Source organism: Xenia sp. Carnegie-2017, unplaced genomic scaffold, assembly GCF_021976095.1.
Source record: "Xenia sp. Carnegie-2017 unplaced genomic scaffold, XeniaSp_v1 HiC_scaffold_23, whole genome shotgun sequence".
NCBI classification, from domain to species: domain Eukaryota; kingdom Metazoa; phylum Cnidaria; class Anthozoa; order Malacalcyonacea; family Xeniidae; genus Xenia; species Xenia sp. Carnegie-2017.
Window position 1 is genome coordinate 3,710,381 of NW_025813486.1, and position 24,273 is coordinate 3,734,653.

General features: G+C 33.9%; 1 protein-coding gene and 3 long non-coding RNA genes across 4 annotated transcripts; 3 read left to right on the plus strand and 1 right to left on the minus strand.

Annotated features, from left to right (window-relative positions):
- Positions 1 to 5,097: 5,097 nt before the first annotated feature.
- LOC124448952 lies at positions 5,098 to 7,451 on the minus strand. The gene is made up of 7 exons (XM_046999904.1): positions 7,420 to 7,451; positions 6,716 to 6,830; positions 6,198 to 6,378; positions 6,011 to 6,100; positions 5,823 to 5,900; positions 5,570 to 5,690; positions 5,098 to 5,319 (listed from the first exon to the last, which is right to left on the minus strand). The coding sequence occupies exons 1-7, from the start codon at positions 7,449 to 7,451 to the stop codon at positions 5,136 to 5,138; spliced, it is 801 nt and encodes a 266-aa protein (XP_046855860.1). The 3' UTR covers positions 5,098 to 5,135.
- A 1,864-nt stretch (positions 7,452 to 9,315) lies between these two features.
- Positions 9,316 to 19,837, plus strand: LOC124448961. The gene is made up of 3 exons (XR_006949348.1): positions 9,316 to 9,327; positions 12,455 to 12,461; positions 19,016 to 19,837. It is a non-coding gene; the product is annotated as an uncharacterized LOC124448961 (long non-coding RNA).
- LOC124448963 lies at positions 13,031 to 13,267 on the plus strand. The gene is made up of 2 exons (XR_006949350.1): positions 13,031 to 13,070; positions 13,170 to 13,267. It is a non-coding gene; the product is annotated as an uncharacterized LOC124448963 (long non-coding RNA).
- Positions 14,927 to 17,152, plus strand: LOC124448962. The gene is made up of 2 exons (XR_006949349.1): positions 14,927 to 15,025; positions 15,434 to 17,152. It is a non-coding gene; the product is annotated as an uncharacterized LOC124448962 (long non-coding RNA).
- Positions 19,838 to 24,273: the final 4,436 nt, after the last annotated feature.

Here is a 24,273-nt window from a genome sequence, read left to right on the forward strand (position 1 = left end):
AAAATGTTTCGAGCTGTTACCGATGGTTTTTACATACATGCACCTATAAGATCCTCGCTATATTTAGTCAGTTTATATATTGGATTAATCAAAAATAAAACGTACCCTAGCGCTTGTAAGTAATTCGTAGCTACAATGTGATTTGTATGATTTCCAAAATATTTTCGTGGAGAAAGATAACAAACTTAACAGACATGATAGCAATATATCTGCGCTTGCCCAGATACAAAAGCACAATAGAAGAATATAGCAAGCCGTACATGACAAAAGTCCATCGAGAAGAATATATTGTGTATCCAGTTGTATATACGATTGCTTTAAACGCGTAAACATGCGGTCGAGAAAGTTATACTGGCAATCCAAACATACATACCTGTGATTAAGAAAAAATAATACAACACACGAGACAAATATAACATTATGCAAAATGAATACGTTTATCGTCCAAATGCGTACATAAAAGGAGACAAACATAAACACCCTCTTCATCTTAAGCATATGGCTAATAGCCGTATTTTAGTGCAAAAAAGTACTTGGCTGATAGCCGTCAAAGTACACGTACGCTGTACGTTCGCGCCAGGCTCCTTTGGTGGTTACCGAGCACGGCCTTAGACAGGGGTCTGGTGATTAATAAACATAACCTTATCTTTTCCCTTCGTGTTGTTTCAAACAAACTAGGCTATATTGCACACCAAATAAACTCTTCTGGTTGATTTTAAGCAGGATAGGAATCATGCCAAGGTAAAATAATGCTATCCATTGTGATATTTTATTAACAAGTTCATTTTCATTCCAAGATTTATTCTACCTCAATATAAATCTATTTTATAAAGCTCCTTATTTGTCTACATCGCTGTTTTATAACTTTTTCCATATCTGCTCGTTAATCTCACCTTATGGTGAGCATGCATATCTCTGTGCTATAATTTGTGCCAAATTTAGATCTACAAGCCGCAGTAATGTTGTAAATATTGTGGTTTGTTCGCATAGGGATTTTCCCTTAATCGCGGGAAATTATGCGGGGCTTTCCCTGAGTATTTCAATACTCAAGAACAAGATAGTTCCACATGGTTGCAATAACGAATTGAAAATTTCTTGACTCTTCACTCACTTTTCAGCTTTTCAAAACGGTACAATTGTCCATCAATAGGCAGCCAAAGGAAATCATTTCAAAAGACTGCAAGTTTTTCAAAATTTTCAAATAAAACATAAAATTCATTTACTTTTTTAGTGGAATGAATGGATACCAATTATTTTGTAAAGAAGAAGCTTCTAACGATGGTGAGAATAGCTACGTACACAAAGTTGTCTCTATTAACATTATGCACATTTTTATTCTTTTTTTAGACTCCTTAAAGTCTTTGACATTTCAAGCTAGAAATGTTGAATTGAGACAACGATGGCGCTGCCTGGATGAAAACCAACGAGAAGGCTATATAAATAGGGCAAAGGCAGATTTCTCTGTTTTAGACTACGAAACGCGCAAGAAACGAGAGTTGAAAAAAATTTTGAAGAAGGTATGTTTATTGGGTCAAAATAAGGGTTGAACATTGATTACTTTTTCGTGGCTGCCGTGGAATCTGGTGTTGAAATGCATGACTCAAAGTCTGCCTTACAATACTGCAAAAGAAAGAGCATCCCCGCTTCATTTTTTGCTTTTGTAAACAGCTCTAGAGGTTTGTGGTCGCCACTTTACATCATGCCTTTGAGGAAATACATTTTTCTTTCCAGGACAACTGAGAACTTGTGATTTTTGTTTCTTATTTAATTTTAATCTAATACAAACTTTTTGGTTGTAGCAATTGAGTCAAACGACAACGTTCAAACTGTTACCGAGAATTGAAACAGAAGAGAAAATCTTTGCGTGATATTTTAAATCAGAAATACTGTAAGTATGAACTTGTAACTAATTGTAAAACTTTTTAGATGGAATATGAAAAGGTTGTTCTTGGTCAATATTTTTTTTAAATAAGTACAATTACTTCTGAATGAAAATTTGTAATATTAGAAGCAATGATTAATAAAAGGAGTTGCACACAATCCTGCAGCAATTTCAGTAAGAATAGCTTATACTAGTTTCAAAAAACATTCTAGGTGAAGCAACTGGAATGGACAAAGCAAAAGTGCCATACACTTCTCTTTTGAAAAGGGATTTCAAATATGTATTATGTGGAATTCCGGAACACGCATCATTACGGGATCCATCGACTATGGGAGAAGCAGCATTGGATTTATTTATTGAAAAATCAAATGAGTTTACGTTTGTAGAAAGTGAGATAGTTTAAGGAAATGTTGTTCTTCATGCAGAAAATGTTGAGGAATGGGACAAAGAGCAAGACAATGGCGGCCACATCTAAGAAGTTGTTGAAGTTAGTGGTGAGAATGATGATAATAGTCATGGCGAACTTGTTAACAACGTTTCCGACGAATATGATGTTGGCCATGGACAAAGAACTGATAATGTTAATAATGGTTGTAAAAATGGTGATGTCCCCGGCGATAGAGAAGATGTTGTAAATAATGGTGGCGATGATGGTGGTAATTCTGGGAATGTATTTTGTGGACGAGACGGAACAGTTAATGAAGGTGACGGACACCTTGTAACAGAAAACGCCGTGCCCAAGAAAGTTGATAAAGAACACAGGAAGGGAAGAAGTAACAACAAAAGAAAAAGAAAAGAGGCAAAGTCCAGTGACAGAAATAGTGTGTCTTGTGCAAAGAAAAGAGCTAGTCATTTGACATCCTATGACAAATGTAAAGCCTTTCTTCGTCAACAACCATCTTCCAAAGATAATGGAATGGTGGATTGGGTGTTGTGTGATGTTTGTCAACAATGGTACCATTATGATTGCGTTGGCATTACGACGAAGCCGAAAGGAAAATTTGATTGCGGATGCAATGTATCTTACTTTACTCATGGGTAAATTATACATCCACTTCCACTTTTTCTAAACTACGAACTGTTAGTCCGTTCATTTTTGCGCATATCACCGATTTATTTGCATACGTATTCATAACAGTTATTAATACGTACCTCGTGCTCTTAAATGTTTTATTTCTAAAATGTGAGTTTCTTGAACACACACGAATAAATATATTTCATTTCTTTTCATTTTTCTTTGACAGATCTGCGAAAACATTTGACATAAATATAAAGGGAAATCGCTCGTTCAGAAGATTAAAGGTTCTGCTAGAATTTAAATTATTTAATATCAGTTGCAGATAAACATACCTATAATATTTTAACATTGAATTTTAGACACATTTAACAAAAATCGTCAACGGTGCCATACCCAGTAAATCATCCATGGGCGAAATCAAGCTCAGACTGAACTCACCGATCTCTACATGACGTGTCCTTTAACTCGAACTCAAGTATAAAAACATATTCTCTGTTAGAAATAGAGCCCCACTGGTGTCTTAACTCGTCATTTTTGTATATATAGTCAAAAGATCTGTTGAATGTAGTCAAAGAAATAGTCACAGATATTTTTCGATCCTTTGATGAAACAAATTCAATGAACATCAACTACATGTATAACGTTTTATTCCCTGAGGTTTGTTGTTCATCTAACGCCAAATTCCAAGACGTTTTTTTTGTTGTGAAAGCTATGTGACAGTGAAACTATGATATTTCTTATAGGCCTGCATATATTGTATACGAAAAACTGAGCGTTGTCTCCGAAATAACGCTGAAAAAATTTATAATTGTGCGAGTGGAGTTCAAGACGGTGCAGACTCTGAAAGTGACTAACCTTGTTGTATACCGAAGTACCTGAAAGCTGTAGTGGATCTTGTAAAAATTTGAGGTGACTTGACAATGTATCATACTGATTTACTCTTATCACTCAATGTCGTCTAAACATACTATTGACGATGAACTAGCGCTGTTTTTAGTTTAGGTTTACTGAATACGATTTTCTTTTTTAGCTAAGTTCTACTACTTTATCAAAAATAATGAATTCTTGTACAGGAGACAATTATACTTCAATTTTGTCTATAATTAAAATAAAAGATGACTTTAATTACAACTACAAGACGTAGAAAACAAGTATGTCAAACAGAGTCCAGTTAACGATTAATTGAACTGGTGACTAAGTTGGGCCAATTTATAGATATATTTCATATCAAAGTTAGCTAAAAATCAAAATAGTTACCTCAAAAACACAAGTAAATCTTTTCACCACTATGCAACGCTATAAACTACATTAGCTATTTAGCTAACATAACAGTTGTTTCATATGTGCTTTGATGGACAAAAAGTATTTATTCAAAAAAAACCTCAACTTTTTCAACACTTTTATTATCCAGCGTACGTACGTTGGGTGGCTATTACCCATGTATATAAAACATCAATTTTCATCATATACTACATTGTATAACTACCAAAAAGTTACATATGACTGTTCAAAAAGTATTTGTTTAACAAAAAGCCTATTTAAACACCTTTATTATCCAGCGCACGTACGTTGGGTGGCTATTACCCATGTATATAAAACATCAATTTTCATCATATACTACATTGTATAACTACCAATACTACAGTGACTGCACAACCCTGTTATACATCATCGCTGGTGCTTTCATAGTCGTGTGTAAAAATATCGCTTCACCATATTCAACATCAAGTACGTTTTCATGGTTAATAAAACTATTCAAAAAGTCAGTAATCTTGCCGTGCTGCTGAAAGTAGTGACTCCACGTATTTTCCATTTCTGACTTCAACAGGATTTCCTCTTCCTTGGATCAGTCAAGCAAATGTCATAAATCTATAGCCTTCCGTTTAACAGTAAATGGAACTGAACAATCTTCATCAGTGGGTGCAGCTAGATATTCACACCAAAAATCATTATCAGGATCTTTGACAGCATCAAATGTTAATGCGGTATGTGAATGATTAGAATGTGATTGTTTCGCCTAGTTATAAGCTGCGATATCTTTATTGACATCCTTTGTTACTCGAGTAATTTGCTTCGAAAGTCTGGATGCCAACGCTTGACCATCTGAAAAACAGAACAAACATACAGAAACATTTACAAACATACAGAGAACATTACATAGAAGGCAACATGAAAAGTAATTTACAAACATTGCAAGTTGTATGGAACATTTATGAGATACGTATAGTTACCACATTATTTAGACTTAAGATTTAGGAGAAACCATCTTTCAGCAACATTTTTCCTCATTCGAGACAAAACACGTTTTTCTTTCCTAGACGCAACCTCGCGTTTTGCATTTTCGTACTCTGAGTCAGTATTTTGCCAGCTTGCAGAAATTGAGTTTTCCCTTTCCATGATCTTCAACTGCTCGTCAATTCTAAACAGTAAATACCAAATCATTACAAATATAAGGCACAGTTGGACAAGCACCTGCCAGTTGCATATACATCTCTACTTGTACGTACGTATAAAAACAAGAAATAATTTGTTATTCGATATTCCAACTTATTATTCACAATGTTGCGACGTACATTAATAGCTTCAAAATTTTCCCACTTTATTTTTCTAAATTCACACTGTTTAAGACTTTAATATCTCTAGAAAAAAGTTGAACTTTTCGAACATACTTTTTCATCTGATTAAATCGAACAGTCAGTTCACTTGGATCAGTGCAACCATTCCATCGATGGTAAAGATCAGCGTACAAGACCAGGTATATAACGTACTTGCATTTCCAATCTTCTTCTTCTGTAAGTTGTTGAAGATTTACGTATATTTGTTAAAAAAGTTTTCTGTGGGTAAAACATTTCCACATAATGAGCAATAATTATGTGTCAAATCTGTTCCTTAGCTACAAGCCATTATTTCTCATTTACTAACCAGTCTCAATTTCACGACCAAAAAAAGTCGATTCGTCCTTCATCCACTCATGAATATCATCTATTGAAATCCTGTGAGCTTTAGATAATGAAAAAAAGAAAATCTACTGCTTTCATGTGAGTCGTAAATAGTTTATATCCAAAATCGGAGTCAAATATAATCAAAAGGAAATACAAACATATACTCACACGGAAAGCACCTGCATAACTTTTCAAAATCTAATTTTGCAGTTTCTTTCACGTCAACAGCTCGCTTCATCCTTGCCATCAGCAAATTGCCTCAAAAAACAAAATTTAATTCATACCTGCTATTACATAATATGATGACATGTTAGCTATGTATATGTTCAAACAAAGAAAGAAAAACTAGCTATACCTAAATTAATCTTCGTTTTCTTTCCATAATGTAAAAGAGCATAACTGAGTACATCAACTCTGTGACTTGGACGCATTTCTTTAGTCATTCTGCTAAATTTGCGAATGTAAGCCCACAATCTCTCCAACATCTCACCGTCAGTTAGGCCAAATCCTTCTTTACGACGGGGACTAAATTTAACCTTTTACAAGAAAGATTTAGTAAACAATTATTGAATTTTCATCATTTATTATCTACAATACCATTAGTTATGATAGCATAAAAACCCAGGTATCAACATCTGTTTATTCGTATGAAAAATAAAAATAACAACTAACTTGGCATCGTCCAACATGCCCATAGCAGTGAAAAATTGGAATTGAAAATTGTCAACAATCGAATAGTCCAAATTCTTTTTGTAAAAAACAAAATAAAGAAAAACATGTGAAAGACTACCTTTTCAAAGAAAAAAAGTGTTGAGGGAAAGCTATTGACTAAGGAAACAGGTAACAAAGCAACTATTGTCAATTGAATATTGCCTGTAAGTGTTTCACCAACATGCATGCAACATCATACAATATGTTTATTTTGAGTGCAGGATTATCAGCATTATCTTTCTCTAATTTTTGGAGAACATAAACTGCATAGCTCAATCTATAAAATATGTAGGATATTTTTTTAAATAATGCAACCACATGTATGCAAAAAGCTTCAGCACTTGCACAAAGCATTGAAAGTAGCAAACCAACTGAAAAAAATAAATTTATACCATCAAATGCATGCATCCTAACCACCTCTTTCAAACCAAGAACATTTAGGTAAAAAATAGACAAAAATGTTTGTAACAGACCTATCTCTATGTTTCAAATTTAAGAATTTTTTAGGAAATTCATGTCAACAGCCTCGTCCAAAGATTGCTGTTTCATCAAGAGCTTTGTAGTGACTCATTGATCAAACAGCATTTCCAGCAAGAAAACCATGACATTTTTATAAATATCAATATGTAACAAACAAAAAAGTATACAAGAGTTTTATTTCCTAAAGCCCATGGCAAAAATTTATTGAAAATAAAAACTATGTGGTAGAAAATGAAAAAAAATCAAATATTCAATAAAATGATGAAGGATAAAATCATGCAATGTATTTGAGTTCAATGATGCAGTCAAAAAGGTGTTTGAGATAGCATTGCTAATGTTCTTTTTCCTAATTTTTCTTGTTAAACAAGTAATATGAACATACTCACTTTGGTACAAGCAGGACAGATATTTCCTTCATCAAGCTCAGGCATAACACAGCTCAACATGTTTAGTTTATGTCTGTAAATTCTGAAAAAAGCAATGACACAAAGAAAGCAGTTATGCACTCTTAAACAAATGACATAAACAAAATACAGTGCAATATAATAATACTTGAGGAAAAATCCTTTCCCATCATAAACTTTAGCATTTTGATTTTCTCCAATTAAATACTTCTCTTAAGATGAGATTCTTAGGCTATAAAACTTTCTACTAGACTACTGCAACTCTTAGACTACTGCAACTTTCCCAGCAATTTATACCTAGTACAGCAGTGTAATAAATCAGTGAACTACATGCAGTTACCTATATTCTTCAAAAGCATCTATAATGACAGGATACCTTTTTGTGGTTGCATAAGAAGGGAATATGTGGTTATGATTGGAACGCAATAACTTTGTTCTTGTTCCAATACCATGATATTTCAATGTCGATGAGAACATTAAAGCGAAGGCTTCAGTCATACGGCTTGCAAAAAGTGGACCAAGCTGTCTCAGAAGACACCGTTCGGCAAGTCATTAAGAACGAAATTAAGGGACCATCATCGACTCTTGGTTACAGGGGTATGTGGAATAAGTTAAGAACAAGTTACAATATAACAGTTCCTCGAGACACAGTTATGAGAATCCTAAAAGACTTCGACCCAGAAGCATCGGCACTCCGTAAAGCTAGAAAGTTGCTTCCGCGAACTTACGTATCTGATGGACCAAATGCAACCTGGCATGTAGATGGATACGATAATCTGAAGCCCTACGGTTTACCAATTCACGGTTGTGTTGACGGGTTTTCTTGACGAATAATATGCCTAAAAGTTTGCAAAAGCAATAACAGTCCAGTTATCCCATCTAATTTTTTACGGTCAGTGGAGGAATTTAAGTTTTGCTCCATCCTAGTACAGACCATTGAGTTCTATAATAACTGGAGCGGCTATCTCAAGCGCGGCCTTAGATATCGGATGTTGTAAAAAAAATGGCGGATTTCGTCCGTTGCCGCTGAGATTTACCGAAATTGACCGCTTTTCCGAAAATTTCACAATTTCCCACTCCCTCCTGAGAAAAGAGTGAGGAAAATGTATGTGTGTATTTGGGATTCGGCAAGCAATTTTTTGATGAAAATCAAGGTAAAAACCTTAAATTCATAACAGCGAGTCAACTGTGGTTGTCAGTTATCTGCTCCTACGAGGATGCATTTATAACTATCGACGAAAGACCTATATGTCGGATACACATGTATGAATGCAGATGTGCGTCGTTTTCTTACCAGCGTCAAACTTGTTTGATCGATTAAACTCTTTAGTCTATACAAAAAAGTTTATCATTGTTCATCTCCACGGTTCACGAGAGAGAAGTTAGCTTATTTTTTATCATTGTTATTTTGCTTCTTTTCATGCAATGGGCAATGGCTTTTTTCGCCATAATTGTAGGATTTTTACTTGTTTCTTTAATAAAGTAAATATTAAATCTCTGGATATTTACGGATTTTCTGTAATTGAGTTTCATATGAAATTTCAAAAAGACTCAAGTCTGCATAGGTTTGGTAAATGAAAACAAACAATATTGTATAGAAATTACTTTAAGTAACCTTTTTGTGATGTTCTGAAGTGCAACTGCATCAAATACTTGTGAAGTTGTAGCACATTTTGATTTTGTTGTATTGATATATGAATTGGGCAAAATGCAAATAATCATCAAAACACTTATGCATCCAATGGTGTTTATAATACATTTGTAGTTTTAATACTTCTACCTTCCTTTTTCACTCTGTTTTGTTTTTCCTATATTTGCAATAAAGTGCACTATAATTTGAATGATTAACACAGTTTTCACCTCAATAATAAATTTCATAAGCAGTTGGTAGTGCATTTTGTTCTCTGAGTATCCACATCTGGTGTTTTGTTCATACAAGAATGATGAAGTGCAAGTAGATATGTCATAGCAAGGCAATAAAACCAAATGAATTACATACCTATAGTGTACTTTTATGCTAGAAGCTTAAAAGCTTTTTAGAAATTAGAAAGTTATTGGATTATATTACCTCTATATCATCAATCTCATGATAAGAAATAAGAAGCAAAAAATTTGTAGAAAAGCTTTGAAAAGTGAAAAACTTTTCTTTAAAAAAGCAGCAATAATGCATATAATAAATATCCATTCTGTACTCTAATAGGTAAATAAGCTCAAATTTTTCTTAAAGAAATATAAGAAATATATAAGAAATCTACAGTACAGTAACATTAAAGGTTTCATCACTGAATCTTTAATGCTTCAGTATAGTGCATTAGATATTAGTAACATTCAAACAACACTCAACTAAAATATTTTGATAAAGATATGACATGATTTAAACATTAAGTTACATAAAACCCAATGGCTTATACAGTTTGAAGCTTCACATTTGCATCGAGTCATCATCAATCTCAGTACAAATGTTTACATAGACACAAACTTTATGGCCTTCCATTTTACATGTTTGTGAATTGACATTTCATTAAGCATCAAAACACACACAACCTTCTTGCCATCTTTCTTTGGATCATGAACTTTAACTTCAAAGCATTCAAGGCATCCTTAGTGAATCCATTGTCTCCATCCATAGAATTTGACCACAATCAAATTAAATAACTCTAGATAGGGCAGACAATAAATCAATTATCTTTACAGCATTATCATTTTTTAAGACTCTGCCTGGTCAATAACATCTTCCAGTCATCTTTACTCCTTGATCTTCCCTGCATGTTGTCAGCAAATAGAACATAACAAGCTCTGCTCCAAATCATGGGTACCGTTGGGGCTGATCATTTCTTTTTGATACCAGATCACATTTTTGATACAGAGCAAAATGTGTGCAGTGTCTTTTTTGCTTTAGGGAAACTATTTTGCAAATAGATGGGTAAATTTACGATTTCATGCATTAACAAATGACAGAAAAGTATACAGAATTTTATAAGAATTTTACAAGTATACAGAGTTTTATAAACAGGAAAACATCAGTATATTTGGCGTTCAAGTCAGTCTTAAAAAATAGGATCTTTAATATGTATTTTATGGCTTTTCAAGTGCATGTATAATTGCTTTTCAATCGTTGACGGACTAACAAAACAAACAACTACCTCACCTGTGAGAAGCGATATGTTCCTTTTTGTGAAAACTACGGCATCCAACAATTGAACGATTGAAGTGTTGGCATTATAAAAGAAATGCCAAAAAAGAATCGTCACAGATTATGGAACTAACGATATCCATATTCTGTGATATCGTGTTTGTTTTTGAAAAATTCTTTATAATTTACTATAGACACCAGGGGGAGGTCGAGAATATTATTTTTCTGCAAAGCGATCATTTCAGCGGAAATACGTCCGTTGGCCGCCATTTTTTTGGCATCTCGCCCCAGTAAAGTTAGCCCCTCCAGTTATTATAGAACTCAATGGTACAGACAGATTGTGGAACAGAGAATACTATTTTGACAGTGATGTAATGTAGCCTTGTTGGTGGTGAGCAAGGGCATCGTTATTCATCATCTCATGCTAATCAATGGATTGAGAACTGGCGGTCTCACTATAGATGAGGATTTTCTTGATGCGTTATCAATCATTTTAAACATCTTGTTCATGAAGGAAAGCTTGCATTGGGAAATCACTTGCAGATGAAATGTATTTGGTTTTTTTATTCAGAGTTTTTACAGTCAAAACTTAACAAGGTAAAGCAAGAATGGAACATACATTGCATACGGCATTTCATAGACAACTCGATTTTGGGTGTACCTGATAAACTTTTTTTTCTGCCTGAAAGCACTAGACATAGGAACTGTACAATCACTGTTTCTGATAACAATGTTTGTGGTATATTGAAGCAGAGAGATGTATACACAGAATCAGAATTGGCAATGGATGAAAATGATATAGAATTGATGGATTACTTCAGGTATGTTGTCGGAGAAGAAAACTTAGAACATCCACCCTGTGATTAAAATCATGACAAAAATATGTATTTAAGGATAATACAGGTAGCAAATGCCTGATTTGACATTGTGTGAAATCCAGTAATCTTTGCTTTGCTTTAATAAAACTTTATATGTAAATGTAGTCATCTTATCTTAACACAACTTCTCATTAGAAGTGGCTTTCGGGTGTTTTTTCCAAGAGGTTCTTTTGTATAAACTTAAAAATCAAATTTTATGTAATAAACTCTGCAAAATGAATTTATCTATTGTTGAGCTGCAATTTAATTTTATGAAAAACTTCTCAAAGCACACTTCAAGCACAACTTAACAAACATTGTTGGTTCTTCCAAATCAGTCAAATAACCAGACATTCTGTACTAAAGATATGTAAGCATAGCAGTAGAAAAAACACCCAGTTAGCTACAATAAGTAACATAAAAAAAACTATGATTAACTTATCTGTCTTGTTTCATTACAAAGTAGGATGTCTTTTTGTTTGACATAATGTCTGTTAACATCTAACAAATTCTATTGACGAGGGATAGTACAAGGACCAACAGAGAATGTGGTGGATTCTCCATGAGATTGTAGAAGGATTAGTTCACGTTCATTCACAGGTAGGGAAAAAATGTTAACAATTTTCGTTTAGCTCAATAGATATGTATAAAGACTTATTATTTGCTATTTTTATCAAATTTTACCAGTAGGGTATTATGATTGTTGTATAATTTAGGATATTTCATTTATATTTTTTATTGCATGCCAGATTTTATAAGTTCCCATGCGGAGTTTTATGTGTGCCAAAATTATAATTAAATTAGGGTGTATATACTTAACACTTCCTAAGTATTTTCTCTCTTAATTAATTCATGTTTTAGTAGTGCACGTGTCACGAAATGTAAACATATAAATAGACTCAAATTTGTAATAGTCGGGGAGATTTTGTAGATTGTTCATTGCTAATAAACTCCATAAAACAAACCGAATCAGAGTGCACATCAATTTTCTGGACGAACTCAGTGAATTCTGCGGCAATGATGCAAGTAAACGCGTTTGGGCATTTTTGGGTTTTTTTTTTACATTTTTTAGGTGTTTTATTTAAAAAGTCAACTAATGTCGAGGAAAAGAGTTTGGTCTTTGGATACATTGAAAAGCTCGTTTTGGACATGCAAGTTCCTTTTCATTGAATAGCAGTGTCAAAAAGAAAGTTTTACCCTTCTCGAAATATGTATTTGTTAATATAATGTTAGGCATGCTTGAAAACTGCCACTCAAGGCTTCCGCTTGAAATTATGAAGATCATTAAGAAAAACAAGCAGTAAAGTGACGAAGAATTTATAACTACTGTTTTTTAATGTCATATACTTTGTATAGATGTCTATATCCGGAGAGCCTTAACCAATGCTTAGCACAGCAGCTTCTTGGACATCGTTTTATCTCTCCAAATCCCATGTCATACTGTTTAGCAAATAACATCACTTCAGATAAGCTTGACGCTGAAAAAGATGAAGGGAGAAATCAAAATAGCTGTTATGATGGAGATGAGTATCCTTATTTGATGCCAATTCCTTTCGGCTACGCTTCGAGAAATTCAACAGTTCGAAATGAATTTGAGGTGTTGCAAATGCTTAAAAAAAGGAGGGTTTGCTTCAGCTGTCAAGGTAAATTTTTATTACATACAACATCCTTTAAATAGACGGTAATTTGGTCATGTGAAGGAAATTTTATACGTGATTTAGAAATGCTTTATATACGCTTAGGTATGTAATGAATTGGACGGCTGTCTCTATGAGATCAAAAGAATTCCTTTGAATCCGAAAAGTGTGCTGTTTAATCGCAAAATTACTCGAGGAGAGAAGTTATTTTCTAGATTGAATCATGAAAATATTGTAAGTTAAAAAAAAATTTACTATCCAAAAAAGATTCGAAATTTTATATCATAATGGTTCAAAGCGAGGCTCAATTTAGACGATACAAATTGCTTGGCTTATTAAATGTTATCTTTGTAGAAACTATTATAACAAAGTAGATAATCCCCTTTTTCCATGAAGCCCATGGATGCTTTCGTTCATAATGAGAGAGTCATATTGTATAAGGAGCCTCTAGTTCATCACGAGAGAGTTATGAGAAAGTTACGTTGCAAAAGGTAATGAGTAAAAAACGTATAAACATGCTTAGAGTTGGCTTAAATTATAAGTGAAAATGGCAGAAGCTGTTTGAACATTAGCAGTATCCTTGGATGTTCTAGTTGTTAACGAGTGATAACTTTCCCGCGTAAAGTTTACTAACAGGTCGTTGTTTGGGTGATGATGTAATTTAATTATGTTAATTATTTTAGAGGTAATATAAGCACATTGGCATTGTTGATTTATAGATGTAGAAGCACATATATTTTACTTTTGTATTTTGCTCATTAAACGTTTCAACATATATCGCTTTCGTTTGCTCGTTGGGTGAATGTTAATACTAGTTTCGTTTATGAGAAGAGTTCTTGTAAAGAAAAAATGAAAAATTTTGGAAACAAAAATCCGTTTTCGGTCCATGTCTCCTGAGACCCCGAGATAGTTTAGCACTAGAGCGTCTCATTTTAATTAAGGGAACCAGATAATTCTGTCTGCTACAAAGTCAATGGATTGTTTGCTTGTGATACTTAAGAAACAGTAAATGAGAGAGTTAAATCAGAAAAATATAAACCAATAAAACTTGTATGACACATACCTTCTTACCTTCTTAAGCGTATGGTACTAGAACGCCGCATGTTAACGTTTCGGTAGGAGGTTTCGACGGCTCCACGCTATCCTACTTGGGAGATGCAATAGCAAGCTTCAGCCCATCAGACCCTGAGATTGTCTGCGAGATTGTCTAGGCTTTGCTCGGGGTACGCAAGGAGAGTGCGGTGGCTAAGTCTGGGCCCCTAAGCCACTACATACCTAATCGCACCCAGCTTCCACTGCTAGTTGACATCTACTAGTTGAAGTTTTAGCTTTATATATATATACAAAAATTCAAAGGCTTGCAAAAGTTGTGGTATCATTAACGTCACTACTGCGCAAGCCCAGATTATTTCTTTCATAATTTGCGACTAAGTTATCTAATTGCCGCAAATGTAGTGCAAGAACATATAGTTAGTCATTGCCATGGCTATGAACAATTAGTTGAATGGACTACGTATGCTGGAGCGCATGCCCAGATGATTTCCATATTAAATTGTTACTAAGCAGATGTTCAATTCAGAAATAAAAGATGTTTATTGTGGAAATATTAAAACTAAGGAGACCTTTGGGAGTACTCGAAAGCAGATCTGTATATTTCTTTTATAAAATAACAATAATGTAATAAAGATAAATTCAAAGCAAAGGCTTTAATATTTCCTCTAACATGTATTCATGATTGATTAGCTAATACTCTTTGATTGATTTAATTGATGAGGCTCAGCTATCAACCAATCAACGCAGGCGTTTTATTGCTTTTATTTTATATAATGGAAATTTGTCAGTTGTCATTCGGGGAAGAAAAGAATACGAACTTGATTTCTTTCACTATTATATTAAAGTAAAATGAATAAGATGTGTTTCGAGGAGAACACACTGAAAACTAAGATGGAAAACATTTTAACGTAAGTTATTATAATAGAATATAAGATTGCTAGTTGAATTTTCAGGCTTGCATTAGCTAGTTCTTGTGGGAAAGACCGCATTTAGTGCTCCTATCGTTACGAATAATTTATGTGTGTAAAAGTTTTATCGTGACTTGGCATTCTTCACTTGCAGACTATTTAAGTTTTATAAGATATGCTAATTCTATATGTCAAAGAAATGCTAAATACAAATGAGAGGACACAATTTCGGAGAGTTTAGATCAAATGGGTGAACTACAAATATAAAAACAGCTGTCCATTTACTGAAATCCACTGTTTTTAATTAAATATTTTTCTTGCATGGTAGCAACAGTTGTTAGTAGCATAACTAATTATTTGCCAACCAATAAGATTCGTTCAATTTCATCAACATTCCTTGTATCTTAGCAACCTGCATTGTTTGACTGCGACTCTACGTCTGCTATGATAAAGAGCTTCACAAATTCTAAAAGCAATGGCATTGAAACAGATAGCGTCATTTTTCTCCAGATTTTTTATGGTATTTTGACAAATTTCTGATTTAAACAAGCTCTTCACTCCTCTCGACACAGGTACGTCTGATTTACACGAATTTTGCCATATATAAGTAGAGACGTTTGTTCAAAGAACAATTTTTTTTAATTGTTTGGTTTCTGATGTCTGATAAATGACTAACAAAGCGTTCAAAAATATACTGGCGATATTGCCAAAGTGATTCTTGTTGCTCTTATAATAACTACTAAGTTCGTCTATTCTCACAGGATAAGATTCGTACCGTTATAAATGTCACTATTTTCAGACATGGGATTTCTAGAGAAAAACTGCTGTTATGTGAGTCATAACAGGTCCCTGTTAGTGTTAAATATTTTCTATTAACCGAAACTGGTACTTAACGCTCTAAGTGCCATATGTAGTGAAATGCATCATAATATAACTACTCCATGCGTTCTGCGTTAAAGAAATCAAGATTGACAAACTTTTAGGCGGATACACATAATGTGTGTAGCATCGTGTTGTGACTCTCTTTGGGCCAGATGTTTTTGTCAATTAAGTTTCGTTTCGTGATTATTGCTCGCTCAAGCAAAGGCCGCTAAAGGCTTGAATTGTTCGACACGGCGGTTGCTACATGAAAAATGCAGACACACGAACTGATAGAGAAAAGGGAAGCTGTAAAGCAATACATTTGTTTTGATGTAAAGGAAGTTTCTTGTTTGGTTCATTTTTAACCTTTTACTTTGTTACCCATTCGCTGATAAATGTGCTTTAATTCCCCTAGTTATTACTGTATTTTAAGTCTACAATATTTAATCAATCTTAGCACAAATTTTCCAATAAAACACTTCAAGTTATTGTAACAAAAAACAATAAAAATGGCCGGCAGAGGTTTTAGCTAAGTAGATGACCAATTACATTAAGCAATTTTAGCCCGGGCTAAGTTTCAGCCAGGGCCCGTTATAGTATCCTATCAAAATAGCGTACGCGATTACATGAAAACAATTCTATGTAATGTGCCAGATGCATCGCTAGATCCGTTACTTGTATCCATCACGTAGCAGTTAGGACGGCTTATAGCAAGTTTTTCTTTAAAGTCGATTAACCTTTTTTCTCTAGGTTTTTTCTGTGTCAATTTCTCGCAAAATTGACTGCACAGCATGTTTAGGAACTTATGTGGGTTTACTTGTGTTTAACTGACGTGTAAGCTAAACAGAACAATATCTTTTAATCAAACATGTGCGTCAACGAACTCCTTAATTTATTTCTCAAGGTCATCATAGTTGTAGTCAATGTTTCGCGTTTTTAGCTTAAAACTGGCCATTAACCTTTTAATTATAGCATTGTTAAATGTTTAACATACTGTATGTCACGATGTTTTTTTGAAAACACACCAATTTCTTCATACATTAATACTTTAGAAAAATTAAAGAAGATAAGTGTAAAACTCTTCTCTTGCATTAGCTAGTTCTTGTGGAACGACCGCATGTAGTGCTCCTGTCATTACGAATAATTTATGTGTGTAAAAGTTTTATCGTGACTTGGCATTCTTCACTTGCACACTATTTAAATTTTATAAGATATGCTATAATTCTATATGTCAAAGAAATGCTAAATACAAATGAGAGGACATAATTTCGGAGAGTTTAGATCAAATGGGTGAACTACAAATGTAAAACAGCTGTCCATTTACTGAAATCCACTGTTTTAATTAATTACTTTTCTTGCTTGGTAGCAAAAAATGTTAGTAGCATAACTAATTATTTGCCAACCAATAAGATTCGTTCAATTTCATCAAAATTCCTTTATCTTAGCAACCTGCAGTGTTTGACTGCGACTCTACGTCTGCTATGATAAAGAGCTTCACAAATTCTAAAAGCAATCGCATTGAAACAGAAAGCATCATTTTTCTCCAGACTTTTTACGGTATTTTGACAAATTTCTGATTTAAACAAGCTCTTCACTCCTCTCGACACAGGTACGTCTGATTTAAACGAATTTTGCCATATATAAGTAGAGACATATCTTCAAAGAAAAAGTTTTTTAATTGTTTGGTTTCTGATGTTTGATAAAACAACTAACAAAGCGTTCAAATATACACTGGCGATATTGCCAAAGTGATTCTTGTTGCTCTTATAATAGCTACTAAGTTCGTCTATTCTCACAGGATAAGATTCATACCGTTATAAATGTCATTATTTTCAGACATGGGATTTCTAGAGAAAAACTGCTGTGATATGAGTCATAACAGGTCCCTGTTAGTGTTAAATATTTTCTATTAACCGAAACTTATACTTAACGCTCTAAGTGCCATATGTAGTGAATTGCATCATAATATAACTACTCCATGCGGTCTGCGTCAAAGAACTCAAGATTGACAAACTTTTAGGCGGACAAACATAATGTGTGTAGCATCGTGTTGTGACTTTCTTGGGGCCAGATATTTTTTCAATTAAGTTTCGTTTCGTGATTATTGCTCGCGCAAACAATGGCCACCAACAGGATGAGTTGTTCGCTATGTCGGTTACTAAATGAAAAATACAGACATGCCACTGTAATATTTGAGGGGTAAAAATTACCCTTAACGTTAGGGGTGAAATGAGTGCCACAGAATGCCCCAGTTTTGAAGGGTAATATTTTATGGGGGTAATATTTATTTAGGGGTAAAATTTACGGTGGTAATATTTAGTTAGGGGTAACTTCTATTAAGGGGTGAAATTTATCAAGGGGTAAAATTTATGGGGGGAAATTTTAAAGGGGTGATTTTGATGGACATGCAATTCCCCCATAATTTGGGGTAAAATAAATTACACAGAATGCTGCATTTTTTAGGGCACATGAGCAAATACAGGAGGTAATGCTTCAATGGGGTTAAAACGAACTCTGAATCTATAGTAAGAATAAATGAAAATAGATCAAAAAAACAATCTCTTTATTTCAACAGAAAAGGAATGAGCGTAGCTATCTCGAGAATGGAGTGAAGGGAGGCAAATATTAAAAATGCGCGTTATTATCAATAAAAAAGATTAGATTCAAGGAAAAGTAACGAGGTTCAACATGCAAACATAATTACTCAACCATTGACAGAGTATTGGCAAACATAAATACTCTACCATTGGCAGAACATTGATATTTGGGGGGGGGGATTCATATATTCAAATGCTATAATTCCTAAAACTAATCAATTTCAATGTAAAGTAGAACGGGCACAAATTAATAATAGCGCCCCCCAATTTTCAATACTCCGCCGCCCTTGAGTACTCCCCTCAATAATTGAGCTAGCTACGCCAACATAAAACATTTGTACACCGTAACAGAAAAAATTGTCTAAATGTCCAGTGTAATGGTTTAAATGTCCACTTAATGCTTACTTTAAACTGGCAAGAGCTTTAATAAATTTTTGCAAGCTAATTCTATTGATAGCAGTGTGCTGCAACCCAACAAAAACGGAATCAATAAAAAGAAATACATCCTTATGATCTTGTGGATAAGCTATAGAAAATACATAGTATGTTGCATAGAGCGTAAAAAGGACTGTGTCTAAAGAAAATGAAGTTACGTCAACGAGTTGTCGTCCTTCGACGCACAATAGTAGCCTGTCATTCTTCAGTATGTTTTCACCAATAACCAAAACCCGTGGATAGGTGGTGCGGGTTGTTTTGTTAGGCAAATCATCATCTTCCTAAAACATACACAAAAAAGAAAATGCTTCAGTGTTTGAAAGTTGCCTCGATGAATGCACTGTATGGAAAACGTTTCTAGTAAATTAAAGAACATCGACACAAGCGTTGCATGCAGTTCACTAAGAAGTCTTTATCATTGCTTACCGACAGCATTTCCATCAGGCTGTTTTTAGACGTTTTCTTGGTTAGCAAATGGACTAACAGCATCACTGAACTTGTTGTTTCAAAGTCTGTTTAAACGTTAACACAACTTAGCATTTATAAAATATTATATTTTCCTTAAATATTGTGATAATAGATTTACCACGCGGAAAGCATATAGGGATGACAGTGTCATCGCTACACCTTGTAATTTATAACACTCTGTAACTAAAAGCGAGAGACTTGCGAGGTGGGAAACGGATACGTATTAAAGAAACAATTGCCCAACATAAAATTCGAAAAAAAAATAAAAAAAATGGCTTTATTACTAGGCTATTTTTACCTACCGGAGGAGTCCTCTATTCCTTCTGATACTGCTTTTTCTAGGCACCTTAAAGTATTCTTGATGAATGGACTTTTTCGATATAATTCTTTACAGTACTTTAAGATTGCTTTTCGATAAGTAGAGAATGAAGACTTCATGTCTTTAACGGCACAATCATCTCTCATCACTCTGCAGTATTCATGGCGAATCTAAAATTGCAAAATAATATTTGTGAAATATCTGATTTATTGTAAAATATGGTGAAAGCAAGACTTTGTCACAATGTAACGTATTCAACCCCTAACCCCTTTAAGTGTGGATAAAGGAGGATATTGTTGTACGATATCTTCAACAGGAACAACTGTAGTCAATATGTTTCTTCGTCTGTTATCGTAAGTTGAATTCATTAATTCTTTAATGAATTCAACTTACAATATCAGACGAAGCAATGCAATCCAGATGAGCGAAAACTCCTTTCACTTCCTATACGATTTGGTGGTCTAAATATTATCAACCCAGTTAAAAGTGCAAATGAAGAATATCTTGCTTCCAAAAAGATCAGTCAATGCCTGAAAGACATGATTGTTCAACAGAAAGAGATACTTCATAAACCTCAGTTACAGTCAATCAAAATGACTTTACGAGAGCAAAAGAAGAAGAAGTGGATGATATGATCCAGGAAATAAGAGATAGTTCTACGCCAACAATGCAAAGGAAGCTAGATATACTGAGCGAAAAAGGATCGTCATCATGATTAAGTGTACTTCCATTACAAGATCAAGGCTTTAATTTGAACAAAGGGGAATTTCGAGATGCATTAAGTTTACGTTATGGATGGCAATTGAAAAATACCCCTCTGCACTGCATTTGTGGAAGGGCTTTTGCAGCCGATGACGCGATGATATGTCCTCATGGTGGTTTACCAATAGTGAGACATAATGAAGTTCGAGATATAACAGCACATAACAGCACAGTGGATGGCAGAAGTTTGCTCGACAGTTGTGAAAGAGCCACAACTACAACCTCTTTCTGGGGAAGTGATATTACCTCGTACAGCCAATAGACAAGAAGAAGCGAGACTAGATATTCGTGCTAAAGGTTTTTGGTCTAGACAGCAAGATGCATTTTTTGATGTAAGGGTATTTCACCCAAACGCGTCGAGCTACCAAAACACCAATCTACCTGCACTCTATCGTCAGCATGAGATGGCTAAGAAAAGGGAATATGGTGATCGAGTAAGAGAGATTGAATATGCTGCTTTTACACCACTGGTCTTTTCAACATCAAGTGGTATGGCGAAAGAGACTGCAATTGCTTATAAACGGCTAGCTGATCTGCTGGCACAAAAGAGAAAGCTGCAATATGGCATCACGCTAGCGTGGATGCGTTGTAAACTGTCTTTCGCACTGATTAGGTCAGCAATTACTGCGATACGAGGAAGTCGATCTGCCTCAACTCGCAAACATACTTTAAATATTGACCTAGGTTATTGGGAAAGTTGTCTTTACATTTGACTGTCCCTTTATCATGGATATTTTTAAACACTGATTTTAGTCATATTTGATTCAGTTTTTTTAACTTTTATATTTGTAATAAAAATATAAATGATCATAATAAAATACGTTTCTTCTCCTCATTAATTCTTTAATAATTCCATAATCCTGAATGGATGATGATTTGCGGCATTCACTTTGCAAGTGCAAAATATGCTCCTTGTGAATGGTCTCCGTTGTGTTGTTACATGATGGTACTTCGCTCCAGATATTTGTTTGTCTTGGCCTTTCTTTACGAGGAGTCACGCTGCCCTGGACATCAAAGTCAACAGTCGATGACTTTCGTTTCTTTTTGTTCTCGTATTTTCGAACATGTTTAAATCGATTTTTGATTGATTCAGACCAAGACCCCTAAAAATTTTCAAATCACCACTTATTGTATATATTTATGACTTTTGAAGAAAAGCGCACACTTGTTCATTTTCCTTAAATAGAAGAATGTTGACTTACGCTTAGACATTCTTTGACTTTGATCATTATGATAAATGTGAGGGAACATGCAGTGATCTAACTAGATTAAAAGTTTTAGTTATGCTTTGTAGCTATAAACAGAACATCATTTAATTCTTACATGGGAAACACAATAATAGGAACAAGTTCAAATTCAGGCAGAAATGCTTGCCTGTCGTCGTTTATGGTAAAAGAAGTTTGTGCTAACTATACTGTCACGCAAGATCATTTCGCAAAATTTAAATATACCTGTACGTTTAATTACTCTGAGTTATGACATACCAATCCACTTCCTATAGCATCCTTGAGATGAGGGTATTTAGTGACAATTGCAAAAGAAACTTTATTTCTTTCCTCCTTGTTTATGTAAGCGATGCCATGAGATGATATGTCTGTACATATATCCCTTATAAATTCGCTCCTTAGTGTCCGAGTCAAGCAATTATTTGCCAAAGCAGATGTTACAGCAGGTGAAAACTGGTAAAGTAAACAGGTCCATATGAACATATGTGTAAAATAAAAAGAACTTGCTCTTAAATAAGAACATTTCAACGATAGTTTTCCGTGGTTACTAAATTTATCAAAATAAGAGTAAAGAGAGAAATTAGACTGTACCGTTTCGAGCAGTTTATAGTCTTTGAAATACAGCCGGTTTCGTTTTTCTTGATATGCAAAGGGTAATGGCAGTGTGCTATTTTTTGTATTTTCGTTTTCCATCGGGGCATCATCCACATCAGTCCGAACTTCCAACTGAAGACTGGAACTAGCGCACTTATATAAAACATCCTAAGTTTAGTTTTAACCTAACAAACATACCAGTTTGATTCAAGACTGTCTGTGATAAGGAGTTATGACTGATTATAAACTTCCTATGACCAGCAATATGACCAGTCAAGGTCAATCAATAATAGTCACTGTGGGTGACACGGTTATAAATATTAGGAATATTATTTTATACACAACACACAAGCATGAACACTTACCATAGATGCAGTCGTGTCTTTGTTCTGAACCACCATTTCTGCGCAAATTTTTTTAATTCGCATTGCATCACCTGCCTTTACTCCACACAAAACCAAAACACTGATATCCGCTTCATTTAATATAAAACAGTCATTCAACTAGATAGAGAAAGTTTGGAAATCAATGCGATATTTAACATTATGATTTATATGTTTGTAAACGATACCCTCCGGTATTTATATGTTTGTAACGATACTCCCGGGTTCAAACCATTTACTTTATTATGATTTATGCAAGATGCACTTCACTTACTTTTTGATTTTCCAATATAGAAACTGTTGCTTCTTCTACGCCGGAATTAACGAGTTTCTCCCTCAAATTTTTGTCCATCCTGCCCAAAAACAACACAGCAAAACAGTTTCATTTACAGAATACAATGCTATAAATGTCTTTACAAGCGGAAATGACAGTTATGACAAATTATTTTTTATGAGGCGCCGTTCGTTGCAAAAATCAAAAATGTTATTCTCATGTATTGAATTGCTCTCATCATACATTGAATTCGTTATCCACATGATTCATGATTCATTCCATATTAAAAAGCCATAGACTTTTGATTTTGCTAAATTTTCACTTTGTTTTTATAAAAATCTCACTTTGTTTTTGTATAAATTTCACTTTGTTTTTGTAAAAATCTCACTTTGTTTTTGTATAAATCTCACTTTGATTTTGTAAAAATCTCACTTTGTTTTTGTATAAATTTCACTTTGTTTTTGTAAAAATCTCACTTTATTTTTGTATAAATTTCACTTTGTTTTTGTAAAAATCTCACTTTGTTTTTGTATAAATCTCACTTTGATTTTGTTTAATCTCACTTTGATTTGTGAAAATCTCACTTTGTATTTGTAAAATTTTACGTCAATTACATCGAGATTTTCACAAAAACAAAGTGAGATTTTCACATTTCAAAGTGAGATTAAACAAAATCAAAGTGAGATTTATACAAAACAAAGTGAGATTTTACAAAACAAAGTGAAATTTAAAAACAAAGTGAGATTTTACAAAACAAGGTAAAATTTAGCAAAATCAAAAGTCTATGGCTTTTTAATATGGAATGAAAAGATTTCAGTCTATGAATCATGTGGATAACGAATTCAATGTGTGGTGAGAGCAATTAAATACATGAGAATAACATTTTTGATTTTTGCAACGAACGGCGCCTCATAATTTTTAGCTATGATTTTTATTTGTAGATGCACTTCACTTACTTTTTGATTTTCCAATATAGAAACTGTTGCTTCTTCTACGCCGGAATTAACGAGTTTCTCCCTCAAATTTTTGTCCATAGCAAAACAGTTTCATTTACAGAATACAATGCTATAAATGTCTTTACAAGCGGAAATGACAGTTATGACAAATTATTTTAGCTATGATTTTATTTGTTTTATTTTGTATTACTTGAAATTGTTTGCTTGTCCTGGTTATTGGGATAAACACTGTTCCGGTACTTTGGAAAGAAGTCACAAGAAGCTTTGTAAAATAACAGCTCTTAAAAATGGACTGAAAAACCTCAAGCTTTTATAATAAACAAGACAATAAAAGGAAAATTTGCCATATCTACATATACATCGATGCTTACAT

Coding starts and splice junctions, on each gene's coding strand:
- LOC124448952 (XM_046999904.1), bottom strand. CDS start 7,451: ATGAAGGAAATATCTGTCCTGCTTGTACCAAA. Junction 6,379..6,715: donor TGTTGGTGAAACACTTACAG/GCAATATTCAAT, acceptor TTCTTGTAAAAG/GTTAAATTTAGTCCCCGTCG. Junction 5,901..6,010: donor GTTATGCAGGTGCTTTCCGT/GTGAGTATATGT, acceptor CATTATCTAAAG/CTCACAGGATTTCAATAGAT.